Source organism: Ctenopharyngodon idella, chromosome 9 (genome assembly GCF_019924925.1).
Source record: "Ctenopharyngodon idella isolate HZGC_01 chromosome 9, HZGC01, whole genome shotgun sequence".
In the NCBI taxonomy this organism is placed as follows: Eukaryota; Metazoa; Chordata; class Actinopteri; order Cypriniformes; family Xenocyprididae; genus Ctenopharyngodon; species Ctenopharyngodon idella.
In genome coordinates, this window is record NC_067228.1 from 14508053 (window position 1) to 14535523 (window position 27471).

Here is a 27471-nt window from a genome sequence, read left to right on the forward strand (position 1 = left end):
TCGTTCCGCTTTTCGCGTTTTTTGGCGTGGAATGCGCTGCGCAGCGCTATGAAACCCATTTATTTCAATGGCTTGCGCCGCGCAAGGACGGTTTGTTGCTGCATCGACCAAAGCAGAGCGCACCATTGGTGAGCTTGCGCGCACGCCCTGGGTAAAATTCAAAATAGTTAAACTTTCGCCGCTGCGCTCTGTGACGATTACCTGCGCGGCCATTAGAAACGGGCACCAAATGATTAGACGTATAGAACTCCCGCTAAAAGTTTTGAAAACTCCGCCTACTTTGCTCCAGCCAGCATAGCACAAATCGCTTTGTCTGAAGGGCTGCGCTGAACCCCGGGGTGAGCTCAGCGCATTCCGCATCCTGTGTGAAAGGGCCATTATGGCACAATTTTGACATTTACTGTTCTGTTTGAATTCATTCTAAACAACTAATGCTTACAGTGGCTTTTGATTACTACATGTGGTTATGTAAATGTGATTTTAAAAAATCTTATTGATTTTATTGACTTATTGTATTGTATTGATATTGACTGCTACTTGCGAAAACGAGCTGTGATATGTCCACTCCATAATGTGAAAATCTATGGTTATAGCACCACTTAGCGCATTTCCCTCCACAACCAACCACGGTGGCAATAAATGCATTCTTTTGAGTACCATCTGTAGTTTCACAGGAGTATAAATATGAGGAAACACAAAGGCCAAATTCCCTTAATCATCCATCAAAATGAGTAAAACCAAAGAATATACTTCTGATGTGCAGAAAAAGACCGCTGAGCTTCACAAAATAGAAAGCGGCTGTAAGAAAATAGCTAAAGCATTGAAAATTCCCATTTCCACCATCAGGGCAATAATTAGGATTATAGGAGAATACTCGGAGAGGTTATCTTGGCAAAAGGGGGTTGCAAAAAGCATTGAATAAAAGGGTGCCATTAATTGTGGCCAATGTGTATTAGAGAAAAACATTTATTTCATAATGAGATTTTCCCCCTATTTTCAGTTCTTTTACTTCAATGAAAAGTTATACTTTTATGATTTTTTTTAATAAAGGTTTAAAAGGATTAACAATGCAGAGTAATTTTCACAGGCTTCTTTGTTCATATTTTCTCAAAGGTAATAATAATTTAGGCCATGACTGTATGAGTAATGCTGTTGTTTTTTTTATGGACTGAGATACAGTAAATTAAGCAATACATGTTTTTTTTCACTTAGCAAAGTACCAAAATGTACCATAGTAATACCATGTTTTTTGGTCATGTACCATGGTAACATCACAGTATTCTTCAAAGGGTGCAGTAGAGCAGCAGCAATTTCCCAGCTCAAAGTATTCTGTAATGAGTCCACTTCAACTCGACTCCATATTTTCAATGTCCTACTCCTCAAGGTTGCAGTGCATTAGTATAATGTTAATATTTCAAAAGTAGTTTGAAATTTTACATAGACTACATACAGTATGAGAGGAGAGACAAACTTTAATAAATTATATTAAAAACATTTATTAAAAAAACAAATAAACAAACAAACAAATAAAAGTATTTTTGGTTGTCTTTCATATTTCACAAATTTCATGATTCATTCTGACTGCTAATAGTCTATTACAAAACATGCATTATGGGATGATGATGACGTGTTATATTTGTTATGGAGCAGTGATCTTTGAGTGAGAGAAAACGGCAACGCTTAAAAAAAAAAAAACACTCCTTGCTCCAGGCAAAAACATACAACACTGCTCCCCACTTCCCTTCCACTCTGCACACCTCACATACTCTGCACTGGAGAATCATGTACAGAAAAAAATCATATGAATATAATATATGATTCTGGTAATAATTGTACCATACTAACAAAGGCCTTTAATCATATTAATCATATATGCTTAAATAACATTTTTAACCACCGCTGCAGCCTTTTTGTACCAATTCATATGTGATTAAACCACTTCTGTGCAGAAGTATATAAAAACTTCAATAAAAGACCAAAAATTAAGCATTTACCATCAAGCACCTTTAAACAGCCCTTCAGCATAATCAAACACAAGGATCAAGTTCTCTCACTTGAAAAACACAGATGTACTAGCGCACACTCAAAGTGCCACTGAGCTACTTGAGGAGGTAAGGGGATTGTGGGTAAAGGATTTGTAGTGTGTTGCAAGTAGGCAATAAGAGATCTACATATCCTTCAGAAATGCATCCACGGTTACTACTAACGTTAATGTCTGTCAGCAAAGATGCTGCCAAGAGCCTCTTGTGTAGAAGGAGACTTGATTGACACTCGCAAGTTATTTGCTTGTCAGATTATCACTCATGGGAGTGACGTGTTGGAGTTGACTTACACATTTATTCATGAAAAGAGCCATAGATGTGTGAAAACCAACCATTGTTTATGCGTTTCAGTGTGCGTCTAAATTTGTAACTGTAGACAGACAGATAAAACGGAACCTCTGGGGTTTAAAATGTTTAAATGTGATAACTTATTCATTCATCAGCAGGGATGTGGTTTACATTTGTTGTCTATGTGGATTTTGTGACAGATCTGTTTAAGCTATACCCATCTTTGGATCTATGAAGAGTGAAAATAAGTTTGGTTCTCATTTCATTTAGGGTGCTTTCACATTAGCACTTTTGGTGCGCACCCGGGTTCGATTGACGTCAGAGTTCGGTACGTTTGGATGATGTGAACACTGTCTTCTGATCTCGGGTGCGCACCCGCGAACCGTACCCGAGTCCGCTTAAAAAGGGTGGTCTGGAGTACGGTTTAAGTGAACTCCGGTACGGTTCGCTTCTGATATGAACGCAAACGTACCAAATTGCGGAAGTGAACCGCTATTAATGCCGTATTATTTGATAAAAATGTGTGTTTGGGTGTGTGTTTCACTCACTTTCCCGACGAGCGTGACTGATGTGCTGCAAGCAGAGAGCTGTAGTGTCTCATTTCTGCTCGCCTTCAGCGTTCTACATTCGCAGCAGATAGACGCAAGTGCCGTTATGAACAAAACCAACAGTTCAAAAACAAAGATATAAAAGTGGGGAGAGCAACGTTATGCATTTTGCCACCTTCTCCTGTGCCGTCGTTACTAAGCAACGGAGTAAACAGCTGCTGGTTTGATGACGCAAACAAACCACGGGTCAGACCCAAATAATATAATATGAACACAGTCCAGTGGGGGCAGGGGGAAGGGGGAGCAATCGAACTCGGGTTCGGTCCAGGCAATCGAACCAAGTGTGAAAGCACCCTTAGAGACTTAAAATAATAAATGTGAAAAGAAGAAATGTGCCACTTTACTTTGAGGCACTTCTTTGGAAAACAAGTACTAGTTTTTTTTTTTTAAAGGAATAGTTCACAAAATATTGACAATTCTGTCATTATTTACCCTCATTTACTCACCCCGTCGATCCATTTTCAAATGTCTTTCTTTCACTGTAAACAAGGAGGAACTGATTTACAGTGAATGATGAATTAAGTTTCAGTATTTGTCCTCACTCAAATGTATCATGATTCAAAAGACTTGGAATATAAAGTTGAAAAAATAATAAATAAATAAAATGTATGAACTCTGGAAGGCATAATTCAATTAATTACAAAAAAACAAAAAAAACAAAAAACAGAATAGATTAAATATTTCCAATTGCATTAATAATTTTTTCATTCTTTAATTCTTTCTTGTCATTTTTAGAGTATGACAGCCCCATCTGCTATTATGAAAAAGAGCACTAAATAAATCCTGCATTATGTCTTTTTTGCTGTTCCACAGAAGACATTCTTACAGGTTTTGGAACGACATGAGGGTGAGTAAATGATGATAGAATTCACATTTTGGGATGAATTATTCCTTTAGGAGTATAATTGTGCTAACTCTCTAATATTCCTCCATGAAATCGCAGACTTACATTTATAATTGCATTTATAATTGTTTCATATTCCAGATAACTTATTATCACATCATCATCTTTATTAGATAGATACACATATTATTTGATAGTGTGGGCAGTCTGGCATTCAATTGATTAGCTCTTTATTAGTCATGTTACCTGCATTGACTTTTATATTAAAATAACTTTATATTTGTATTGTACTCACAGTTCTATGGCCTTGTTCCACATGATGACATATCCAGACAAAACAAAGGATTCGATGTTCACTATGTGCGTATTTCCGCGCTCTGTCCCCACATAAAGCCATTTACTTTGAAATGGAAGATGACAAAACGTGATCCTAAAAGAGAGATGGAAAAAGGAGGAATTATATTTGTGCAAGAGAAGAGATTACACAGGGTATGTCAGCATCATATTAAAGTGAGTAATTAATATCTCACTACGAAGAACCAGCTGGTCAATAATTACCATTCTAACTAATATGCATCACAGTTTTTATTCATATGCACAACAATCACATTTTAGCCAATTACACTGCAATCACAATTTTCTTCAGAAAGCTGCAGATGTAATTACAAAACCCCATAAGAGTGTAATGCATATTATGTTGTACATATATTCATTACCATAATGTGGTTAGACAGTGAACCATGCAAAAACTAAACGAGCCAAATTATATGTGTACAAGTTTAAAATTCTGCTCAATCTCAAACATTTTTCAACATGTCCTTCCACATCTTTTGAGCTAAGGCCAGTAATTAAAATATGAATCACAATATGGCCTTCTGTGATTATTAAACTGGAAAAAGGCTTCAACTGAATGAAACAAATATATGGTCTGCATGCACTGTAGGCTTCAAAGTGAAGGGGCGGTGCTCTGTTTTGTCTCTTGGCTATTACACAAGCACACTTGGCCTTATGTTGTAGGATGTTTTCACACACGGTTCGTTTCAATAGTCTCATAGAGCGTTTGCAATACATGAATGCTGTGAACTGGAGGTGGTTGGAGTTTGCTTTCCTGTGGTGAAGCTTGACTATAAAATGCATGTGCAAAGTAGCCCAGGTAAACATTCATGAAATTGCAAACATTTGTTTTTGTAAGTTATTTCACAAACCTGACAGAGAGACGAGTTATGCGAAGAGAGGAGGGGTTGAGAAAAAAAAAAGCCTCAAGCACAGCTTAAAATGAATGAAATCTGAGTTTGAATTCTTTAAAGAGAACCTTTGGCAGAATGGAAAAATGTATGCCTTTATTATTTTAGGTTTTATATGGAGCAGCACAATGAGATTCTTAACATTTAACATTTATCACTGTTCAAACTAAAATCCTAACGTCAAACCCTGTTGAAAAAACCAGCATATGCTGGTTAGGCATGTTTTGAAGCATGGTAGCTGGTTTATGCTGGTCCTTAGTTGGTCCTGAGCTGGTTATAAGCTGGATCTTATGACCAGCTTAAACCAGCTCATGACCAGCTAAGAACCAGCTTAAACCAGCTCAAACCAGCTGCCATGCTTCAAAATATACCTAACCAGCATATGCTGTTTTTTTTCAACAGGGAAGCTTTCAAACTACCAAATCTTTACTGTGTTAATTTACTATAGTTAATTTTTTTTAATTATGTGTTAAAAAAAAATGTAATTACTCATGGCAATACCACAAGAAATATGCCTTGCTGAACCACATATAAGGCCAGTTCATCCTCTTCCGTACAAAACACCAACAAGCACTATAATCCAACAGTTGTTGGTTTATTTAGCACATATTTACATAGACCAACAATTAAAAAACACCACAGGGGGAAAACAAAAACTCATCCTGTGTGAACGAACCCTAAATCTACCTCATACAGTTTACTCCAAATAGACTGCTGTGTCCTGTAGGTTAGTGATAACATACTCTTACATTCAATAATATGGAAATAATTTATTGACATCTAAAATACACTTTTTGTAAAATCTATTCAGTGCTGCAATCTAATGTCAATTATCTTTATTTGGGGGGTTATGTCAGCAAATATTGATAAACAATATATGATTAATTGTGAATAACTTGATTAATCATGTAATAAATTTGATTCATTTCTTTTTTTCAATCAGAGCCCAAATCTTGCAGCCCTATTCTGAGTCGTTCATGTTTAGAGGCAGTGATTCATAGCTCTCTGTGGTTCTCTGTTTCTTTAGCAGTTGGAAGTAACACTTGTCACACTTGTTCATGGTGTTGCCTGGTTTGGCTCTGCTCTAAGGCTCATGCCAGTCAAACGTCAGCCCCTCTTGGGTACACTTGTGTGTATTTTGGGATGCAGCAATTAATTGGAACACGATTACCTCAAGACAAACTGGAGCTAATGAGACATGAATGAGATGAGAGGAGACACTGACTCTTAGACTGACTCTGTTTTCTCTTTTCCAGCAAACCACGTATACTGTATGACATAAAATGACTCCCCCATGCTGGTGTGTTTATGTGTGTTTGTTTCCATAGCGTGCCACTGTCTCCAGTGTCATCAAAAGGTTAAAAGAAAAGAGTAAGATAATATTTGGCTGATGCTCACTACGTTAATTATGAAATAATTACAAAATTAGGCAGCCTATTAGCACTCTGATTTATCTCTGCTACTGTCACAACAGAAACTCTCCAGAGAATACGTCTAATAACACGCCACATTTTTATACACATGTAAACAGGGTTTAGCATTAAAACTAAGGTGTGCACTTCATATTATTAATGCTAAACATCACATTTTATGTTTCAGTCATTAAAGATTATTTGTGGTTAACTGTGGCTCTCTAACATGTCAAATTCTGGCTCAACCATTGTTGTGAGTTTGGGGCGAGACTACCTGTTTGTCCAAACAAAATGGAATACGAGGACAAGGTTTCAGAAACATCATTACTTAAATGCAAATAAATGTGAATGGGAACTGTTGTGAGCCAGATTCAAATGTGTATCATTTACTTTAGCGCCACAGCTTGCGGCATAAAACTTCTTGATAATATGAATTGTATCTGGTGAGTAATTATGAAAATGATCAATAAGACTATCACATATCCAGGGCCTGTTTGAGACTTCATGCTGAAATCTATCCAGTGGCATCATCCATCATCCTTATAAGCAGGTTAACTAGAAAATAAAGACCAGCGCACGGTAATTCACTGCTGTCCACACTCATTACATCTCTCTCTGTTTTCCTCCCCTCACGCCCCTGGGGTCCTCAGACAGTCGGGGTGATTGGAAATGAAGGTTGCGAGATGCTGGACAGACAGCTAAACTTGTCAAGGTTAGAATGCTAATGGAGCACCTGGCTATGCTAATGTGCAGTTACCTGTTTCTGACTGCAACACATGAAAAGCCCAGATGAGAAAATGACTATCATGATGTTAAGGGCATTTAGTGAGCAACTGTTAAAGATTGCTCTTTTGTTGGTTCTGTGGGTAACTAATTTAAGTTGTAATTTAAGGCCTTTAAAGCAGCCAAGGTCAAAACCACACAAGGCCAAAAGAGATGTGAACATGTCTGATTGGACAAAAAACAGTGTAGTGCAGAGCACATCCTGAGCTTGCCGAGTTAGGTTCGTCATCCTAAAAATTCTTCATGCACAGAAACCTTGCACATCGGCTGCATTTACATTGGCACAAAAAATCCGATTTTTTGTAGATGCACCTAACACTGGTTGTAAGCATAAACTTGACATAAACTGTAAACTTGTCCCTCACATCTGATTGGTTGATTGGAATCCGATTTTTTGCTCACATCTGACACAGATCGGAATTAGTTGCACACGTGTAAACACAAAAATCCACACGAGATCCGATTTTTTCGCATCCGATCTGAGCCACTTCCAAATGTGGTTTTAAATCACATACATATCCGATCTCTGGACATGCGACCTACGTCTAAACACGCATATCCGATTCCCATTGGAATTCCAAGCCACCACAAGGCGAGGGCGACGCGTTTGCTTACTAAAAGTTAGCTTAATGTTGTATTATGAAGCAGACGTGTCTGTATGCACTCGCACTAAAAATTTGCAGCTTTATTATTGAGGTAGAAACTTTATATGTCTATTTTTGCCTTGAAAGAAATTGCGCGCGCACGCACACACACACACACACATTCAGCAGCTGAATTTCAACCTCTGCCTGGTTAATTTAAAAGGAGACCGCCGTGTGTTTTTTTAATTTTTGATTTTAATAAACCAAAAGCTTCACTGGGTAGGCTACTCTCTCGTGTGCGCGCTCGCTCTCTCTTCATCATTCATTCAAATAAAAGTAATCTTACCTGCTACTTTATTTCCCTTCAGAATTCTAGATTTAAGGACTGTAAAATAACAAACGCAAATTACCTTTATTTTCCAGTCTATATTCGTTCAGTCAGATTTCGCGCTGCAAAACATCCATAACACTGACAGCTGTTGAGGTAATCATGGCCACCCGACGTGAAATGTATAAATAATTTCAATAGCACGGCCATTCAAAAACCGAGGGTCTACCATGTGCAGGTAAAACTATCAATGACAATCATTTTGGGCGGGAATTAATGGAAACACAGATATCGGATACCAGTCGCTTCTTAAGCGAATGTAAACACACTGGCCAAAAAATCGGATATGGTCAAAAGATCGGATCTGTGCATTAAGACTTGCAGTGTAAATGCAGCCCTTGAGTCTGGTGCATATTAATTAATCTGTTGCAAAAAAATACGCAAAACAATACAAAATGGAGTCTTCAAGCAGTGAGGATGATTTTGTTGTCCTCTCTCTTCTTAAAAAAGAGAAAAAGAAAGAGGAAATATTGGGTCCATCCTATCCTGAGATTGCATAGAGAGGAAGGAGAGTTCCACCTCCTTATCAAGGAGCGGTGAGATTATCCCGAAATAATCACTGTAGGTTTAGAAAATACTGGTGTTACACAAATTCATAAAAACTTTTATATTCCACCTCTTTGTATTCCACACTTTGTTTGTCATACAGTGTTTTGTGTTGCAAGACGAAGTGGATCAACTTGTCAGACGCCTTTCTGGATTTTGCTGTTCGCTTGTACGGTGGCTCTGAATGGTCAAAACACCTCTCAAATTGCTTGCTACGGATGCGAAAAATGCAAAAAAAAATTGACCCAATCTGAATTTTTTTTATGACGGATGAAAGTTTCGGAGGCAGTTTGTAAACATGATTGACACAACGTGAGGTCGTATTTATTTTTTTAACATGCAGATGCGAATTTCGGACTCAGTGTGCAAAGACCTTTAGGCGCATTCCTGGGTCAACATATTTTGTTGATCCTGGAACAACATTCCTGTCTGAAAATTTAATCCTAACCATATCCCTACCCCTAAACTTAACCCTACCCATAAGTTTTTCCTAAAATCAGAGGGACATGATAGGTGAATGACACTGATGTAGATGCACCTAACACTGGTTGTAAGCATAAACTTGACATAAACTGTAAACTTGTCCCTCACATCTGATTGGTTGATTGGAATGTTGTTCCAGGATCAACAAAGATGTTGATCCAGGAACACGTTGTACTTTGTGAAATCAGGTTCTGCTTAGTGGCGGAATATAAACTACTGTAAACTGCCGTTCAAAGATTTGGGGTCAGTAAGAAATGAATACTTTTATAAGCAATGATACATTAAATTAATAATGTTACAAAACATTTCAAATAAATAAATGCTCTTCTTTTGAACTTCCTAAAAATCAAAGGATCCTGAAAAAAAATGTACGGTTTCCACAAAAATATAACCGTTTTCAACATTGATAATGATAATAAATGTTTCTTGAGCAGCAAATCAGCATATAGTATAGTATACAATATAGTAATGGCTGCTGAAAATTCAGCTTTGCCATCACAGGAATAAAATACATTTTAAAATATATTAAAATGGAAAACTGTCATTTTTAATTGTAATAATACTTCATAATATCACATAAATACAGCAATTAGTATAACAAACTGTGTGAATGGTAGTGTACATCTGCTACATGTGAATTTTGTCAATGTTTAGGACATATTTCAGAATTCAACCCTGCATGAATCCAAGCTTTTGTATTTGCATATTTGCATACTGTATGTTTTGGGCTAAACATGCCTCAGATACAAATATCAAATTAATTGATCAGCCAAAAGAATTTCATAGGACTACACAATTTTGTACTGTGATGAAAATGCCTTGTATTTTTGCGACAGACAAGCATGCTGAGTGTCTTGAATCAGTCTTATAGCCCCCCTGAGTCTGTCTCCTGACCCTGCTGAGCTGAAAATCTCTGTCATCTAACACAGCCGCGCACGAAAGTATGCACCCAACCGTGCACACACACACACTCAGACAGGCACCTACTGATCTGAGAAAACATTTCTCATTACATGTGAATTTGCATAATTTTAATAAAGCCAAATATAAAACACTTCAGGGTCAAAGCACACACATAAGATAGAAGAAATACTTGTCAATGTGTGTGTGAAACTGTCACGGAGGGTGAAACCATGACTTTATTTGTTTGTTCCAGACGGTCTGATGGGGTGATGAACACAATCATCAGTTATTACGGAGGGGAACAAAGCTCATTAGCCATACCCAGAAAACACAGCACGTACAAAAACCTGTATCACATACCACCTCGTACCGCTATTTCTAAGCTAAGTTTACGCACGGAAACCATGCATAAAATGTCCCTTCTATCTGGCAGATATCATTAAAATAAGTGTCCTGAGAAATCATACCATCCTGTGCGACAGCCCAAGGCTCTGTAAACAACAAAAAAGTGTCAGGGGAGCGACCTGAAAAATGCTGTCTACCTTTTTACGTGTTCAGATTTACTGACACAACATGATCTCATTCGTAGTATTTACAGGTATTCGTACATGAAGTGTGGTGTTAGTATACATACATCTTTTGTAAGTTTGGACAGACAATGAAATGTACATTATTTATGTATTGTTTCCTTGTTTCCTAGTTTCCTTTGTTCTAGTCACTAGTTTGTTTCTATAGCAACTGATTATGTTGAACACCTGTTTCTCATTATCCTGTGCATATATAGCCCTCAGTTTGTTCAGTTCTTTGTCTTGTGTTGCTTATGCTGTTGTGTGTTTATTCATGTGATGTTCTTGTAATTTCTCTTCTGAATTATCTTCTTTGTTTTGGATTATAATAAAGTGCTGAATTTAGATTCATTCTCTCCTTGTTTTTGCCTGTTTTGTTTTGTTTGGCTTCAGAATATTCTGATATATGTACCCCAAATGCTGCAATCCAATTCACACGTTTACACATATTCCAAACAAAACTTCAGAATATGCACAGTGATCAGTTGCCGCATTCAAAACCAGAGAAAGTCATGTGATAATGTCACCAGAGCTACTATGAGTATAATTGCTATTTTTGCTGTGACGAAATATCTGAAAAGAAAGCTGACATATATGTCGGACAAGCAAACATTTAGTAAAAATTTAGTCTTCACTGACTAGTTTATATGACATAAACAGTCAGATTCAAGCATTTACATGCTTAATTTATTCCTATTGATCAGATTATTTCAGGTCTACATCACCCCTTCCAATCCGATCGAAATTTCATTTGGATCAAACTCAATCAGATTAACTGAGGTGTTGACATGAAGATTTTCAGTCCAAATGAGTCTTCAGTCCGATTACTAACACATATTTAGTTGCATGTAATCGTAGATACTGTCTTTCATCCCTCTGTTGCGATCCTATAAATAACCAAATGCCTTCAAATGTAAACATTTCATTTCTTCATGAGGATAACTCACTATTCAATCAGCTAAATTAAACAACAAAACAAAATACACGTCATAAATCTTTTCTTTCTCTCACACATACATGCAAACACATGCATGGTCATGTTGATTTCATTCAGAGGGAGACCTGTACAGGAGAATACAGAACTAGCTGACAACAAACTAAATGCTACACACTGCCCCTGGCCTCAAAATATAAACACATTAGAAAGCAGTTACATGTTGGCTAGATAGCAATATACAGTAGTCTGAACAAATCATCATTCACTGGATGTTATGAAGATGCTAATGCATATGGGAATGCACAACTTAACACAAATGTTCACGGACAACACATTGAATTTTCATTTGGCATCTTCTGGACTTATGTGAGCTACAAAATGTCACTTAGCATTTTGTCATGTAGCTGTTTTGCCTCAAGGAATCTTGAGCCAAAAACAGTCATAATTTTCTTTTCTCATGACCGTTTTCCACCCTCTCTCTGAAGCTGACAATTAAACTGACCTTTTTTGCTGCTGTGCCTTTGTGATTTTAATATAAACACCCTCTTTGTATGTGAAATTCTACCAGCTCTATCCTGCACTCTCACACAAGCTGCAGTTTTACTGTCTGCTCAAATATAGCCTCATTACATTGAGACATGTTCACAAAACAACTCTGCAGTGCTAAAATGTGACACACAAACGGTTAAAATCCGACTGAAATAATCATTCATCATCTATCGTCTATCTGCTATCAAATGCATTTCAGTTAAAGTGCCCCATTATGGATTTTTGAAAATCACTTTTCATGCAGTGTGTAATGTAGCTGTATGTGAACGTAAACAGTCTGCAAAGTTGTAAAGATGAAAGTGCATCATAAATAAAGTTATTGTCTTTCAAAAGAAAGAGTCTATTCTGAACCGCTTAAACAAGTCGTTTGTAATTCGAATCCCATTTCCACAAAGTTCACACGTCACAAGTTAACACATGTGCATAATGCCCAGTTACGTTCTGCATGGACATCCCACAAAAACTTGAACCCCCCTCAAATGCTGTACAAATGCTCGTTTGTGTGGATAACATGTTGACAAGATGCTATGTTCCGTGCTGTGAAAGTAAATTCGGTTTATTTTCACTTCCAAAGGATGAGGCTGTGAAGAATCAGTGGTTAAAGATGGGACAGTACCCACTTTATTTGTACCAACTTGCTCCTCAGAATCACAACCTGTAAGTATGATTAATTAGTGATGTATATATTTTATACCGAGTGTTCAAAATAAATAGATTTGTGTTTTAGCTAATTGTGTATGTCTAATGTTATTACTGTCTTGCTGAAACACTTTTGCTAATCAGCTGTGACCCACTATTACCTAAACTTGTGTCCATTACTGCAGATTGTCTTTCATTCTTACTACTTTGAGTAATGATAAGGGATGAAGCAAGATTTGTTTTACAAACTTTAATGTTACATCAGTCATTCACATTAGTGCTCGGCTAGCGTATACTGTTATAGATACTGTTAATAATACAGTTCCCACATGTGCACAACAATAATTAGAATTATACATATTGGTTTGTTGATAGACAATCAACAAATTAGGAATTACAGTTGCAACTGTCTAACATCTCATGATGAACGTCACATTTAGTAGCGTATCACTGAGAAACATCCTGCTCAAGTTGTCCTTGCGATGGAGGTTCAGGTTGAATAACTAATTCTTCCAATATTTCATAATCGGATTCGCGCTCAGATTGATATAGTAAAATTGACGACGTCGTTACTGTCTTTAAAGCGTGTACAATCGCTGAGCCTCTGGAGCTGAAATTCAGTTATGGTAAGGGCCGTTTGATTCCAACTTGTGCTGCAACTGGTTGACCAATTCATTTGACGAGACGTTTGAGAAACACTGAAAAATGTGGTGATGAAAAATTATGAGAAACTAAAAGTGTTTTTTGACTTTCGATGCATGTAAACCTATTGTAGAGGTTGTTGACCTCTAAAACAAAATTAAGAACCTTTCAAATAGCATAATAGGGGCACTTTAAAGGGCAAGTCAGTTAACTTTCTCTCTGGTTCAAATATAACAAAAATATTTCTTCTTTTACTCTTTCTTTCCTGTTCCACAGCAATCAACGCAGTGATAAGACGCCACATTTGGACAAGGTCCTCATACACGTCAAGTGATTAGGTGGGGAGGGAACAAATATAAGAAAAAAAAAAAGAAAAGCTGTTCATGACTTTCTCTTCAACTGACTCAAGGTCTCTCTTTTTGTACAGAATACGTCGGTATTTCTGCTAATAACTTCCTGAAAGGTTTCTATACTTCTATACAACTACAAGAGGCCATTGCCCATAATGCATCCGTAACATTTCATAGCTTTGAATGAGAGTGACATTTATTAGAGCTGACCCTGACTCATTCAACAAGGAAATAAGAGTAACAAAAGCCGTATTAGTCATACCTAGTGGGTCAGTTTCCATTGCGTGAACAGTGCACAGTTTGAAAAGCAGAGGAAGACTTATAGAATACTGTAACTATATAGAATATAAAAAGACTGAGTTATGGTCAATAGTTAAAGATCGCATGAACTGTTTAACAAATTTAGCTTCCTTTCAGTATTGATATATTCTTTCAACTGTTCCAGGTGGGACATATTAAAAAACCTAATAGCTTTTAACACACTACTCCAACAAAGACCTACATACGGAAACATTTTAAACAATATTAAAGTACTCATATATATATATGTTTGTTATACATAACTTTTGAACTCCATTTTGATTTTCATGTCGTCTTTAAGATGGCTAAACATATGCTAGTGCTTAATGTAGGGTAGCACAGTAAGGTTAATGCTACACTTTATGATGGATCTGATATTTTTATTTAATAAATACTTTACTGTGTCCATTGCATTTTTAGAGAAGAAAACCCTTACTATACGCTCAGAAACAGACCTGAAGAGAGAAGACAGGTGTCATGATCACTGTCTGTTCCTGTCAGTTCCTGGACTCCATTTCCCACAATCCTCCCTTCCAATCACATGCACACTCCACTCCAATCACCAATTGCCACACACACCTGCAGATCATTACCTGGACTATAAAAGACTCACACACACCACCTCATTGTGAAGTCTTGTTAACCCTTGTTGCAATTCTGAGCGTTTATTTCCTGTCTGCCTGTTTGTTTCCGATCCTGTCTGTTACCCGTTATCGACCCGTTGCTGCCTACCTTTGATCCTTGCCTGGTATACTGTTCTGTGAGTGTTTTCTGCCTGCCCTGACTATTGCCTGTATCCTGACTACGATTCTGCCTGTCCCTGCTGTTCCTGTTTGCCCCTGCTTTGACCCTGCCTGTACGACCACGTTCTTTTATAATAAAGCTAGCAAATGGATCCCCGCCTGAGTCTCGCTTCGTTACAACAGGAGCTAGAACAGTTTAAAATATTGAGGCTTGGCTTCACTCTGCAGCCTTGAGCTATCCGTGTTCACTCCATCACATATTCATTCTGACCAATGCCTTGCAGCCTTGGGAAGTCAGCAACTTCTCCTCAAGTTGAAATATTCAGATAGATTCACACTTTCGATGGAAAATTAAATGTACAATGATCATATTTTTTCTATGAAATCCTTGGGAAGTTCATTTTTGACTTGAAATATTATGTGTGCTCGCTGCATATGCCTGTTCATTCCTGAAAAAAACATATATATATATAAAGAGTTGTGTACTGTATAGGCTATACTCACCGCTCTCTGTTGAATTTGAGAGAGTGTAGGATAGCCGGACGTCGTTGTCGCAAGTTCCAGAGATGCAGCGTGTCGTCCGCACAGGCTGTGACCAGCGCCCCCTATGGATACATAAGTGTAACAACAACACTCATTCCATGCAATGAGATTGCAAATTTACACTATGAAGAATATTTTCTAACAATGCCATTTAAATTCCTTCTTTGTAAGGTATAATATAATGTATAAGTTTGTAACACTTTGCAACTGGTGTTTTATTTCAGCTGATGGCATCATCCATTTTGCTTCTTCATGTGCCAGAAAACATGATTGGAGATCATATATATTAAACATATCAGTCAGCTTTCTTTTTCTGATCTAAAACCGTGCATTTTATATACTATGTACCTGATAACAAACTTCTCACACCTGTAATTGAATTGCTTTTATTCACTTCTAAGATGTAGAAAATTATGCGGCATACAATGCCTCTTCTAGGTCCCAAATGAAATAGGAATTTACTCATATAGTTGCTGGGAAATGATAAACCTTAATTTATTTTGTCACATTGATATGTTTCAGTCTGTACAACTCTGCTGTTTTCCCATGCATTTCATGCATATTTCATGATATTAAAGTCCTCCTTGGATAGAGACCGCAAATAGTCTGAAAAGAAAGAATTGCCACAAGTAACGCTGTGCTCTATGAGCTCAGAGTGGTGTTCATGGTTAATGGAGGACAGAACAAGGGGAAAGAGCAAAAAGTGATGAAAGTGTCAAAAAGTGTGAGTGTGAAAAATCTCTTTTCCACTGTGCCTGACACTTGTCAGAATGACCCGGTTTATCTGGAAGACCTATATAATTTTGAAATCTGTATCTAATTTTCTTTTCAAAGCCAAGCACAATGATCAGGAAGCAAATAATTCAACTTGTAACCTGGAACAATGAGTGACATTTCAGGTTTTGGATGAGAACATGGCAGTATTATTCTGAATGCGTTTTATCAAATCACTGCCTAAACTGAGGGTGATCACAGGCCAAAAGAAAGTCTATAGGAATAGGAAGTCTATATCTTCCTCATGATTGTGTAGTTTTGGCACCATCATTTTTCTCATGTCTGTTTCTCTCAGTGAACTGAATCCAGATCCATCAGTCAGGTGACTGACAACTGTGTTTCCATGGAGATGGTGTTTAGGTAAACATAGATTGCACCAGCGCACCAAAGGACAAAGGCAGAGAAAAACACATTGAGAGGAAACTTTAGTTGTGCCGTGTTGAAGTCAGTGTGAATTCCCATTTTACTTCTATAATTTCCAAGTAAAATGGGATACACAACAAGAAAAACAAAGTAGGGTGTGACTACATTTAATTCTTCAGGCAGCATCATCAACTTCATCATTTCAGCCAACACTAACTCAGAAAACACTAGTTTATTAATAAATAATTAAAATGTCTCCTTGCTATTTTTTTACCGACACATTCATAATCATTACTTTTGCCGGTGCTTTGCGGCAAGCTTTATGCATGCGCTTGAGCGCGGAATAGGCTACATATTACGCCTATATATTAAATGCTCATTAGTTTAGTATTATTCTCATATATTTAAGTAACTAAATTAATATAAATGTTGTGATTAGTCAACTAATGGCTTAAATGAACGTCTACTAGTTGACTAGAAAAATCTTTAGTCAGGGGCAGCCCTACTAAAATAACACTGATAAGAATTTGTTAAAACAAAACAGCTATTTTGGTTGTTTAGTCGGTTAATATTATACAATATCCTGAATTGCCTAAGAGATGTCAGCTGGAAAGGAAAGATGTTATAAGACAAACATATTTTCTTTGAATTAACATGCAATGATGGATCATATTCACAATAAGACTAGGAACATACATTAAAGTTAATATGGTTATTAAAGTAATAGGGTTATTTTGATTGCATGTTTACTATAAGAAAATTAAATTAGAGAGAGAAATGTGTCTTAATCTATTATAAGTGAGAAGACTGGTGTGAGATATATTGTATGAATTTAACCATTTGGTTGGTGAGGTACCATCCCTTGTGATGAATGTTATTTACATTGATAACTCAGTGTTGTTAATAAAATAAATATGAATGAAAGATGAATCTCTGAAGTGTAATATCTGAATAATGCACCTCAGGATAAAAAGTCAAGAGTGTGCGTGCATAATATTTGTCCAATCAATTCCTACAGTCTCATGTCTCACTAAATGAGATTATTTTAAGTGTGTGTTATAATGTCTGTCTTATTGTGAACAATTTTTCAGAGCATGTCATTCCAAAGAACAAAAAAAAAACAAAAACAAAAAAAACGTTCGTCTTTGTAATTTTTAATCAAAATGCAATAATGTTCTCTTCATCTGAAGCAACTTTCCTTTTTAGCTGACATAACATAGGCAAAGTAATGTTAACCAATAGTAAAATATCTATTTAGGTATCATTTCAGACTACTGCTTTAGGTACAGTAATACAGCCTTTATGAAATTTCACCACTACTTACAATAATAACATTAATAATTTAATGTTGCTTAACAAGAATCAGCAAGTAACAACAGATTTGAAAAAAAGCAAAGAAAAAATGTGGGATGCTATAGGATGAATTTAACATTTTCATTTTTGGTTGAACTATCCCTTTAACATTTAGCCTCCATGTCTTCAGTACCATCTCAGTTCTCAGCAGGTAAGAAGCTCAAATATAAATGGTCTGATTCCTGGGGCAAGGATTTCATCATCTCCACAACTGACTGCCAACTCACATTCTGGTCTGGCTCCACTTTTCACCAACAAATTCCCAACGGATAAAACCCAGCCCTAAATGTTTTCCTATTGAATGTTCTTCTTTACTCTGTCTCATTCCGAAAGTAAAATGGCTTGTGAATGCCATTTTCTATTGATTTTAGAGATGTTTATATAGGCTGATAGGAAATAGAAAGTAGGCAATAATAGGTGGAGACTGAAAAGTGGAAAGTGTTTCCTAAATTGTTGTATTCCAAAATGGCCACCATGGCAACTCTCGCACTTTCCTTCTTTTGTTAACGCTCTAACTTCTTGTTATTCATGAGTTGATGTGGTGCGTGTACGTAAGAGTGAGACAGAGAGGCTGAGAAACATTCAGCACTTGACACGTCTGATGGGAAATAATGACTGACTGCATTAACACCACAGGGCCGAGAGGGAGAGCGGCTCTTGACCTGAACATATTCCTCTGCAGAGCTGAGCGTGCATTTACACTTGCAGTACTCACACACACACGCTGTCTATCCTAAAATACAGATTAAAACACACACAGATGCACTCTGCCCTCCTACATGCTTTCTGCATATGCTGCGCACATGAAAATGTGCTGTAATATGTGTGGGTGTTCGGTACCTCGTTGATGAGAAACTGCAGTTGGAGAACTGCCGCCCCACTCTCGTGCTGGCAATGACAGTCCACTCCTGGCCGTCCCAGACTGATGACATCACAGAGTTAAGGAAAAAAGACTTATGAATTTACAATGAAATTCTGATGCTTGAAAGTTTGAAAAGCTTTGAAGTTTGAAGATTGTAAATGCTCATATGCACTTTCAAAACTTTCCATACAGCATTAAAAGCCAGATTAGACAGAAAGACAGCATATACAGTACAAAGTATATAGCGACTCAAGTCAAAGCTGTCTGAAGGTTTGTGCCAAATTTTTAACCTACTTTATTGTGTATAACAGAAAAAAGAGAGAGAGACAGCAAAGCTGTGGCGTGAGCAAATGGACTCATAAAGTGACATTAACAGCTTCAAAAGCAGATCCTCACCCTGTTTTAAACAGATCTTACTGTAATGCGCTTAATGATTTATCTCAGCAGTCCACACACACACACAGAGAGAGAGAGAGCAATCGAACACAAGACAGTGGGAAGAGAAAGTGCATGATGCCATTTGTCTCTCCTCTTATCTAAAAAACACATGTACACAGCTGTGTCCGATCACTTCAAAAGACAGTAAAATACAGGTAATAACAAAGGAGGAAAATGCTTTCATGACAGAAACAAGGTTAAACTCATTCAGTATTGTTCAGAGCACACACAGAAGAGGTTTATATAGCACATTATGCTGATGAAAAGTGAAAAAAAGACATTCATACAAAAGTTACAAAAGATTTATTGTCAAATTAATTCTGATCTTTTGAACTTTCTATTCATCAAAGAATCCTGAAAAAAAAAAAAAATTCAGTTTCCACAAAAATATGAAGCAAACTAAAACCGCTGTCAGGCGCTGTGTAGGCTGTACAAAGCTCACAATCACAAGAGATAACAAAATGAGTCTTTAATAGTAAATTCCACTATAGGAACACGTAGGAGAATCAAAGGGTTCAGGAAGTAACCATACTTAACATAATCAATACCGGACCATAAAACAAAGGAAACTGAGGGCTTAAATACAAGGGAGAATAATCAACTAAATAGAAACAGGTTCGTAGAACTAATTAACAACCAAGGAGACTAACACAGGCCAACCAGAACAGGGAAAACAGAACTAAAACAAAATGAAACTAAACAGACATAGAAATACACATTCCAACTGTTTTCTACATTGATAATAATAAGGAATGTTTCTTGAGCATTTCAGAAGTATCATGTGATACTGAAGACTGGAGTAATAGCTGCTAAAAATTCAGCTTTGCCATCACAGGAATAAATTACATTTTAAATTATACCTTTTAATTTACAAAACAGTCTTTTAAACTGTAATAATATTTCTGTTTTCACTGTATTTTAATAAATACAGCATTGGTGAGCATAAGAGATTTCTTTAAAAAACATTTGAAAAAAAATCTTACCGACCCCAAACTTTTGAACAGTAGTTGGGGTTATTACAGTCCTATACCTAAAGCACAAATATAAATGCACAGCTGTTGTCTGTTGACAACATACAAGCTTGCGGTCTCATACCCATCAAATTTTACAATACTAACTTCCTTTCAACCATACAGTCTCTCTCCAAAACACCACCAGAAACATGTCAATATACCCAAACATGCAAAATGACTGACAGGCAAGATTGGTGCCTCCAGGGTTTTTTTTTTTTTTTTTTTGGGTACCATGCGTGGGCCATGCTCAGATTTTTTTAGGGCTGTCACAGAAACAGGTGTGATTTCTCAGGACATCTAATCCATTTCAGAGATATCTGTCAGGCCACAGAGACATTTTATGCATGCTATACAGCAGCTTTAAACAACAGGAACTTAACAGAGCAATGAAACGGTCGAAACTGCATTTTAATTTGACCCGGCTGCTGCTCACTGGATAACAAAATCAAAAGTTCAAACTGTACATTGAAGGAAAAAAGACAGAACGTTCTAAAAATAAACCACTCCAATCACTAATAAAACACCTAGGGATTTTACAGAGAGAGTGGTTATTGATGATAGATACTCAAGAAAAGACCACCCGTTACAGCAAGTGTGTTAGTGAATGTATGTGTTTAAAGGGGTTTGGTCACAGGTGTAATTGTTCTGCATGCTTGATTGACTCTTAATTGTGCTTAGTTAAATTGTGTTTACAAACATGGGCTTTCAACTCACATGTACAGGAATTAAGATGTTCAATAGTGCCTGGGATGGAAATCACCATTGAAAACACACAGAGACCAACGCACAAACTTCCCTAGATTAAACCATGTGCTTTATATATCGACTGAACAAATGGCTTGCTAATAAGATGAACATCCACTCGCAGATAAACCACAGGCTCAACATAGCTGCAGGGCCTCTGTAAAATGTTACTTTGGCAATTTTTTTTCTGTGCACAAAAAAAGTGTTTTTAACCTTGTTTCTTTAGCCTTGGTTATCTTTACCTAGTGTCCCAAGCTAACAGCAATCAAATAAAGAAATATAACTCATATAGTACTGTCATTAATCCACATTGACCATGTTGATGATTAAGCTACTTCTGCATTTCTTTCTTTTTTTTTTTCTTTTTTTTTTTTTTTTTTTACTTTTTTTCACTATTATGTCATTGCAAACTTGCATGATTGTCATTCTTTCAGTAAAAAAAAAAAAAAAGTTGTGTTAGGCAAGATGTCTACACTGCTTTTTCCACACAATAGAAGTGAAGCATTAAAAAAAAGAACAATAAAAGTATTATAAAAGTGGTCCACATGACTTGTGCACTATATTCCCCATCTCCTAAAGGCATGAAATAGCTTTGTCCCAGAAAAAATAAATAAATTAAATTTAAGTTCCCTATGTCATAATTCTCAAATCTCATTTGTGCATTCTGGAAATTTGGAGCATCTATCAGTTACTAGACACAAGAACCAATGACATTTAGCAACACTGATGTCAAACTTGGCATGACACGTATTGACGCACCATATTTGAATGTACACGTGAAAAAGAATGGGATTTGACTTGAATGAGAATGAGATTTTTGAGTATTATCAATGAATGCGTCTTTTTCAAGACTGGCAGCCCCTGGTCAACATTCACTCCTATTGTATAGAAAACACCAAAAACATCCTGATAAACTTCTTTTATGTACTAAAGAGGAAAGAAAGTCATACAGGTTTAGAATGACATGAGGGTAAGTAAATGATACCAGAACTTTCTTTTTGGATGAACTACATTTATAGCTACATCCAAGGCTTTACAAGGTTCAAAATGACCACTGAGAAATGTTTTAGTGGTGAAGAGGTCGCTAAATTGATGTATCCATTGTGAAACAAGGCTAAACAGAAATATATATGATCGATGGAAGAATAAGAAAAAGATGGAGTGAGTTAGGAGATGTTTAATAGAAAGACTGGTGACTCAGACCCTGAAAAGATGGGATGGAGGAGCAGAGGTGAAACCTAGTTTGTCAGTGAGGCGGGAGGTGAAAGAGAGAGATGAGTCAGAAAAAGACAGAGAGAGACTTCAACAGGTTTGAAGTGGTGACTCAGATTGAGTAGGAGAGAGAGATTAAATGGAAGAGTTGAAATAATGGTGTCCATGTCATAAAAGCCACAAACATGCACACAGGTGATGTTTCATGACTCATGCTGGTGTATTTGGCTTTGCGCAATTTATGCACTCTCAAATCTATGGATTTGCTCTTCATTTATCAACATTAATTTCTCCTTTATATTTTCCTGAAATATATTTCAATGTAAAATGAACAAAATCTCCATCTCTGCTTCATTAAAGATCCCATAAACTAGGAAATTTTGCCGCTGACGCCTCTGGCTTGCTTAGTCGGGGACACTTGATATTCAACAATTGACACATTGACACCATTGTGCAATGCAAACTGAACTGAGCTGGACAATGACACTATTTTTTTCTAGAGGTGCGATACAGCCAAAATTATGTTCCCTCTATCACTGTAAAGCTGCTCTGTAAAATTTAAATCTACATTGTAAAAAGCACTATATAAATAAAGTGGTAACACTTTAGTATAGGGAACATGTATTCACTATTAACTATGACTTTTCCCTCAATAAACTCCTAATTTACTGCTTATTAATAGTTAGTAAGGTAGATGTTAAGTTTAGGTATTGGGTAGGATTAAGAATGTAGAATAAGGTCATGCAGAATAAGGCATTAATATGTTCTTATTAATTACTAATAAGCAGCTAATATTCTAGTAATATGCATGCTAATAAGCAACTAGTTAAAATACCCTAAAATAAAGTGTTACCAATAAAGTTAACTTGACTTGACTTGAAATTAAGTTTTGTGGCTTTTACTCCATGTCTATTTACATTGTGGCCAACTATATGTTTGCGTTGATAAAACTGTATATATAACACTTGTCATATACACATAAAAAAAAGTAACAAAAATATTGATGACTCACTGCACACGCGCAGAATTGATTTTTTTTGTGTCACAGAAGTTATAAGAGTTTGAAACAATTATGAGTAAATGACGACAGTAGGTGTCCAAATCCCTAGAAATGCTCCATGATTAAGCATCATCTGGAGGTATGGAGACATCAAGGTATGTCTCAGCTGAAAGTTTGTAAAACATTAACATGGTCATTATTTGTAAAAATGTGATTCTGCCTATGATATTTTACAATCCTGCGTCTACAACTCAGTAACTGATGAACATCATAAAGCACTACCTTACAATACCTTACAATACCATACATTTAATTATTTATTTACTTATGCATGTATGTGAAAGAAATTAATACTTTTAATCGGCAAGGACACATTAAATTGAGCAAAAGAGATAGAGATAAAGACATTTATAATATTACAAAAAAATTATATTTCAAATAAATGCTTTTCTTTTGAACTTTGTATTCATCAAAGAATCCTGAAAAAATTGTATCACTGTTTCCACAAAAATATTAAGCAGCCCAACTGTTTTCAACATGATGATAATAATAATAAGAAATGTTTCTTGAGCAGCAAATCAGCATATTAGAATGATTTCTGAAGGGTACAAACTTTACCATCACAGGAATAAATTACATTTTAAAATATATTAAAATAGAAAACCATTGTTTTAAATTGCAAAATTTCACAATATTGTTTCAACTGTATTTTTGATCAAATACAGCTAAATGCAGCCTTGCTGAGCATTAGAGACTTAATATTATATTAAAGTAAATATTAAATATATTAATATTAAATATTAAAATATCTTACTGACCCCAAACTTCGACAGAGCGGCAGAAGAAGTCGGTTATTTATTTTATTTTCTTATGGCTATTTTATTTTTCAATTATATTTCCCTCTATATAAAATTAGATTTTTGTTTTTACACAATTACTGTTAGCATACTCTCTCTCAAACACACAGACTGTATAGAGACTGACAAAAAAGATTTTCATCACAATTATTACACAATTGTGCTGAGGACCCATTCACAGAGTTAAAAACGAGTTGTTGTATTTCCTACAGAGCTACAGACTTCCTCCTCTGATATAAAGAGAAAATGATGTTGATGAACAACATGACAATTTACTGAGCGTTCACAGCAAGAGAAATGAATCAGTCAAAAGGGGTAGAATTATTGACAGAATAATTGTGTGCAAGATGGTTTTGCAGAGAGGGAGAGAATCTGTCTAAACTATTCTCTCATGAAACCTTATGAAACTAAAAAAAAAAAAAAACTATTGCTAGAGAGAAGCAAAGCATGTTTCATTTGTTTTCTTTCTCTCCTGCAAACAACTCTCTCCAATGATGCTAATTAAAAACACTGGCGTTACTGTAGCCATGCTAAATTACAGACCAAGCTGTTTTCAGCGGGTATCCCCCAGTCAAATGTGTGAATATCTGTAAGTGTGTGTGAGGGAGATTTTATGACAGTCACTGTGAGTCTGATTGCATCTGGTAATATTTCACTGGTGTTTGTGTGAAGGATGCTGTCAGTCAGTGCTCAAACAATCAATCAAAACACAAACAAAAACACTACTAAATCTGAGAATCCATAATCATGTTCCTCACGCCATCATTGCTTTAGGAAATACGAAACATACCATGCGGCACCTATAAAAAAGAAAAATGATCAATTTGATAAAACAGTGAACAAACTGAAAAGCATCCAGCTTTTTAGACATTTCTACCGAGATCTCACATGTGTTTCCTATAGAGTTTCAGAAGAGATTTAAAAAATATCTCAAGCCATGTTCAGATGTTCAGCCTGCAATCAAAGGTAAGATATGTCAACATGAACTCAAATATTTCTCATTAAAATGATCCAAGACTAAATTATCTGAGCTATGCTATTCACATTCATTTTATAGCCCAAAACTCTCTATTCTTTCATGTCAACAATTGTCTCATTTATGTCTATTTTTATCTCTTCTAATGAATTTTAGGAGAAATATTGGAGACAAATGTGATTTTTATTTAAATGAACATTAATTGCGAACTCAATTAAGTCTCCTGAACAATGAAAGAGCAACCTTTGAGCCACAAAACTTTTCTCGTGATTAATTTATTAGCCGTAACGTCGGTGGGATTGATGTAGGCTTATGTGACGGGTTAGGATTAGGCTGTCATAAATCATTTTCATATATGTGAAAAAGCTTAAATTCTAAAAATAGTAAGTATATGCAGCTTTTATTATTCAAACATTTTTTTTTCTGTTATGTAAACAGATATGAGCCCTGTTACCTTTTCAAATCAATTAGACGTGCAAAAGAGAAAAAGCCATAGGGTGTGTGTGTGTGTGTGTGTGTGTGTGTGTGTTGACACGTGATATCTCAGCTCAGCACTAATATAGTCAACATGGGGAGTTGACTATTGTAAATTAACACACCATGATGGTAATATGCAAATTTTACCTCACTGACTTCTCACATTCAGCTGTGCATGCATGTGCACCTGCATGTTGCGTTCTGTGTCTTTAATTAAAGCTAACAAATCACCATGTTTTTTGTGTTACCATGACAATACCATAGTATTCTTTATAATGGCCTTAGTGTAACATGTAAATGCATGGTACATGAATATGATAATCACATACATTTACATTTGTGCATATGGAAAGTATTTTTATCTAAAGCGACTTACATTGCATTCAAGGAATACATTTGGTCAGTTCATGCTTTCGTTGGGAATAGAACCCATGGCTTTGGCATTGCTAGCGACATGCTCTTCAGTTTGAGCTACAGGAGTATTTGTGTTCCCATATGTGCCTGTATTTGAAGTGCATCAGAATTAGTAACCTTCTATCAGAGTCTGACACACATCCTTTCTTGGGATGGGCAAAAAAAATATTCGAAGATCACTGAGAATTATTCGAATATTATTCGAAAATCGCACCCCTCCCCCGCATGCACGCACGCATGTATAGGCTACACACACATAAACGGAGAGAGAGAGGGAGCAAGACCATTCACGCTTTCAATCTTTTTTTCACGGTCATTCATAACGGTGCGGAGCAGAGCGAACATTTTCAATTAATTCCTATAGATGCTGAGTTTCCATAGAAATGAACTTAAAACGCTCGCTCTCCGCCAGTGGACACGCACCATTATGAATGTCCGTGCGGCCATGAGCCTTTTACTTTCACTTTCAAATTGGCGCCAATTCGGGAGCGGCGATTGCTTGAATGCTGGGTTCATCGTTATTTTTAATGAAAAACACAACAACAAAGCAGTACAATGACAAACCCCCCTTAAATGGACGCTTTTACATTTCGATTTGAAACCAAAACTTCCACCGTCTTCTTGTCAGTCAAGAGTGAGGCGAAATGGGCGAAGTGAGGTGAAATCTGACTCCTGTTGCTGATCTGTGCTGCGACTCTCGTTCGGCTCACGCTGGATTGAGTAGACACGTTAAGTTTTTAATTGTAGTGTCTGTTCTCTAACTGAACTAAATTATTTTTTTTACTATAAAAAAAAATCAAAACGACGGTGGGGGGCGGTGCCGCGGTGGGCAAGTGATGATACCAGTGTTGTGGCTGAACACCGGGAACACCGCCTATCGCGGCAAGCTTACCTCAAGCCATTATGATTTTAGGCTGCCTAAACGCGTTATATTGTGAACAGACTGAACGACGGCACTTATGTGAAAATTAATTTTATTGTCTCTGTTACATGCCACACAAGTCTACAGTGTGCATGTGAGGCAATGTCTGAGAGCTGATTGACAGCTTTTAGGTGCGTTATTGGCAGCGCGCCACCCTTTGGTTACAAGAACGTGTCACCACCACATCAGCACCGAAAACATGGGGAATTTTTTTACGACGATAATCGCACAACCTATTCGATATTCTATAATTAAATCAACTAATCGAATATTCGAAAATCGTGACACATCCCTAATCATTTCCCAGTCTACTTCCATATCATTTCTTGTTTCACTGTTCCTATCTATAAAATGGCAAAAATGGAAAATATAAAAAACAATTAACATCTTTTTCCGCAGGTGATCTGGATAAAAAATCTCCTACATCACACAAATAAAACTGGCCCACTGGGATATATCTCATTCAACAGTGTTTGCTTGTCCAGTCTGACAACATCACTCAAAGATAAATCAATTCAAGCGGCGTACCGCAGTGTTTATGTTTTGTATTGATTACTGGTGACAGGAAATTAAAAAAAATAAAAAAATAAAAAAATCAAGACTGGCCCAGTACTGGAATGTGCAAAGCTCCCCGCTATCATACCCGATAGCATGATACAGTTACTGAATCCC

General features: G+C 36.5%; 1 protein-coding gene across 12 annotated transcripts in view; it reads right to left on the reverse strand.

Annotated features, from left to right (window-relative positions):
- The window catches only part of stxbp5l (syntaxin binding protein 5L), a 149163-nt gene that overhangs the window by 64380 nt on the left and 57312 nt on the right, over positions 1–27471 (reverse strand). For all 12 annotated transcript variants that reach the window (XM_051906182.1, XM_051906185.1, XM_051906184.1 and 9 more), the window contains exons 3-5: positions 18725–18806; positions 15356–15456; positions 4078–4212 (exon numbers count right to left, since the gene is read on the reverse strand). In XM_051906182.1, coding sequence (XP_051762142.1) covers positions 4078–4212; positions 15356–15456; positions 18725–18806 — 318 coding nt within the window. The remainder of the gene's footprint in view (positions 1–4077; positions 4213–15355; positions 15457–18724; positions 18807–27471) is intronic.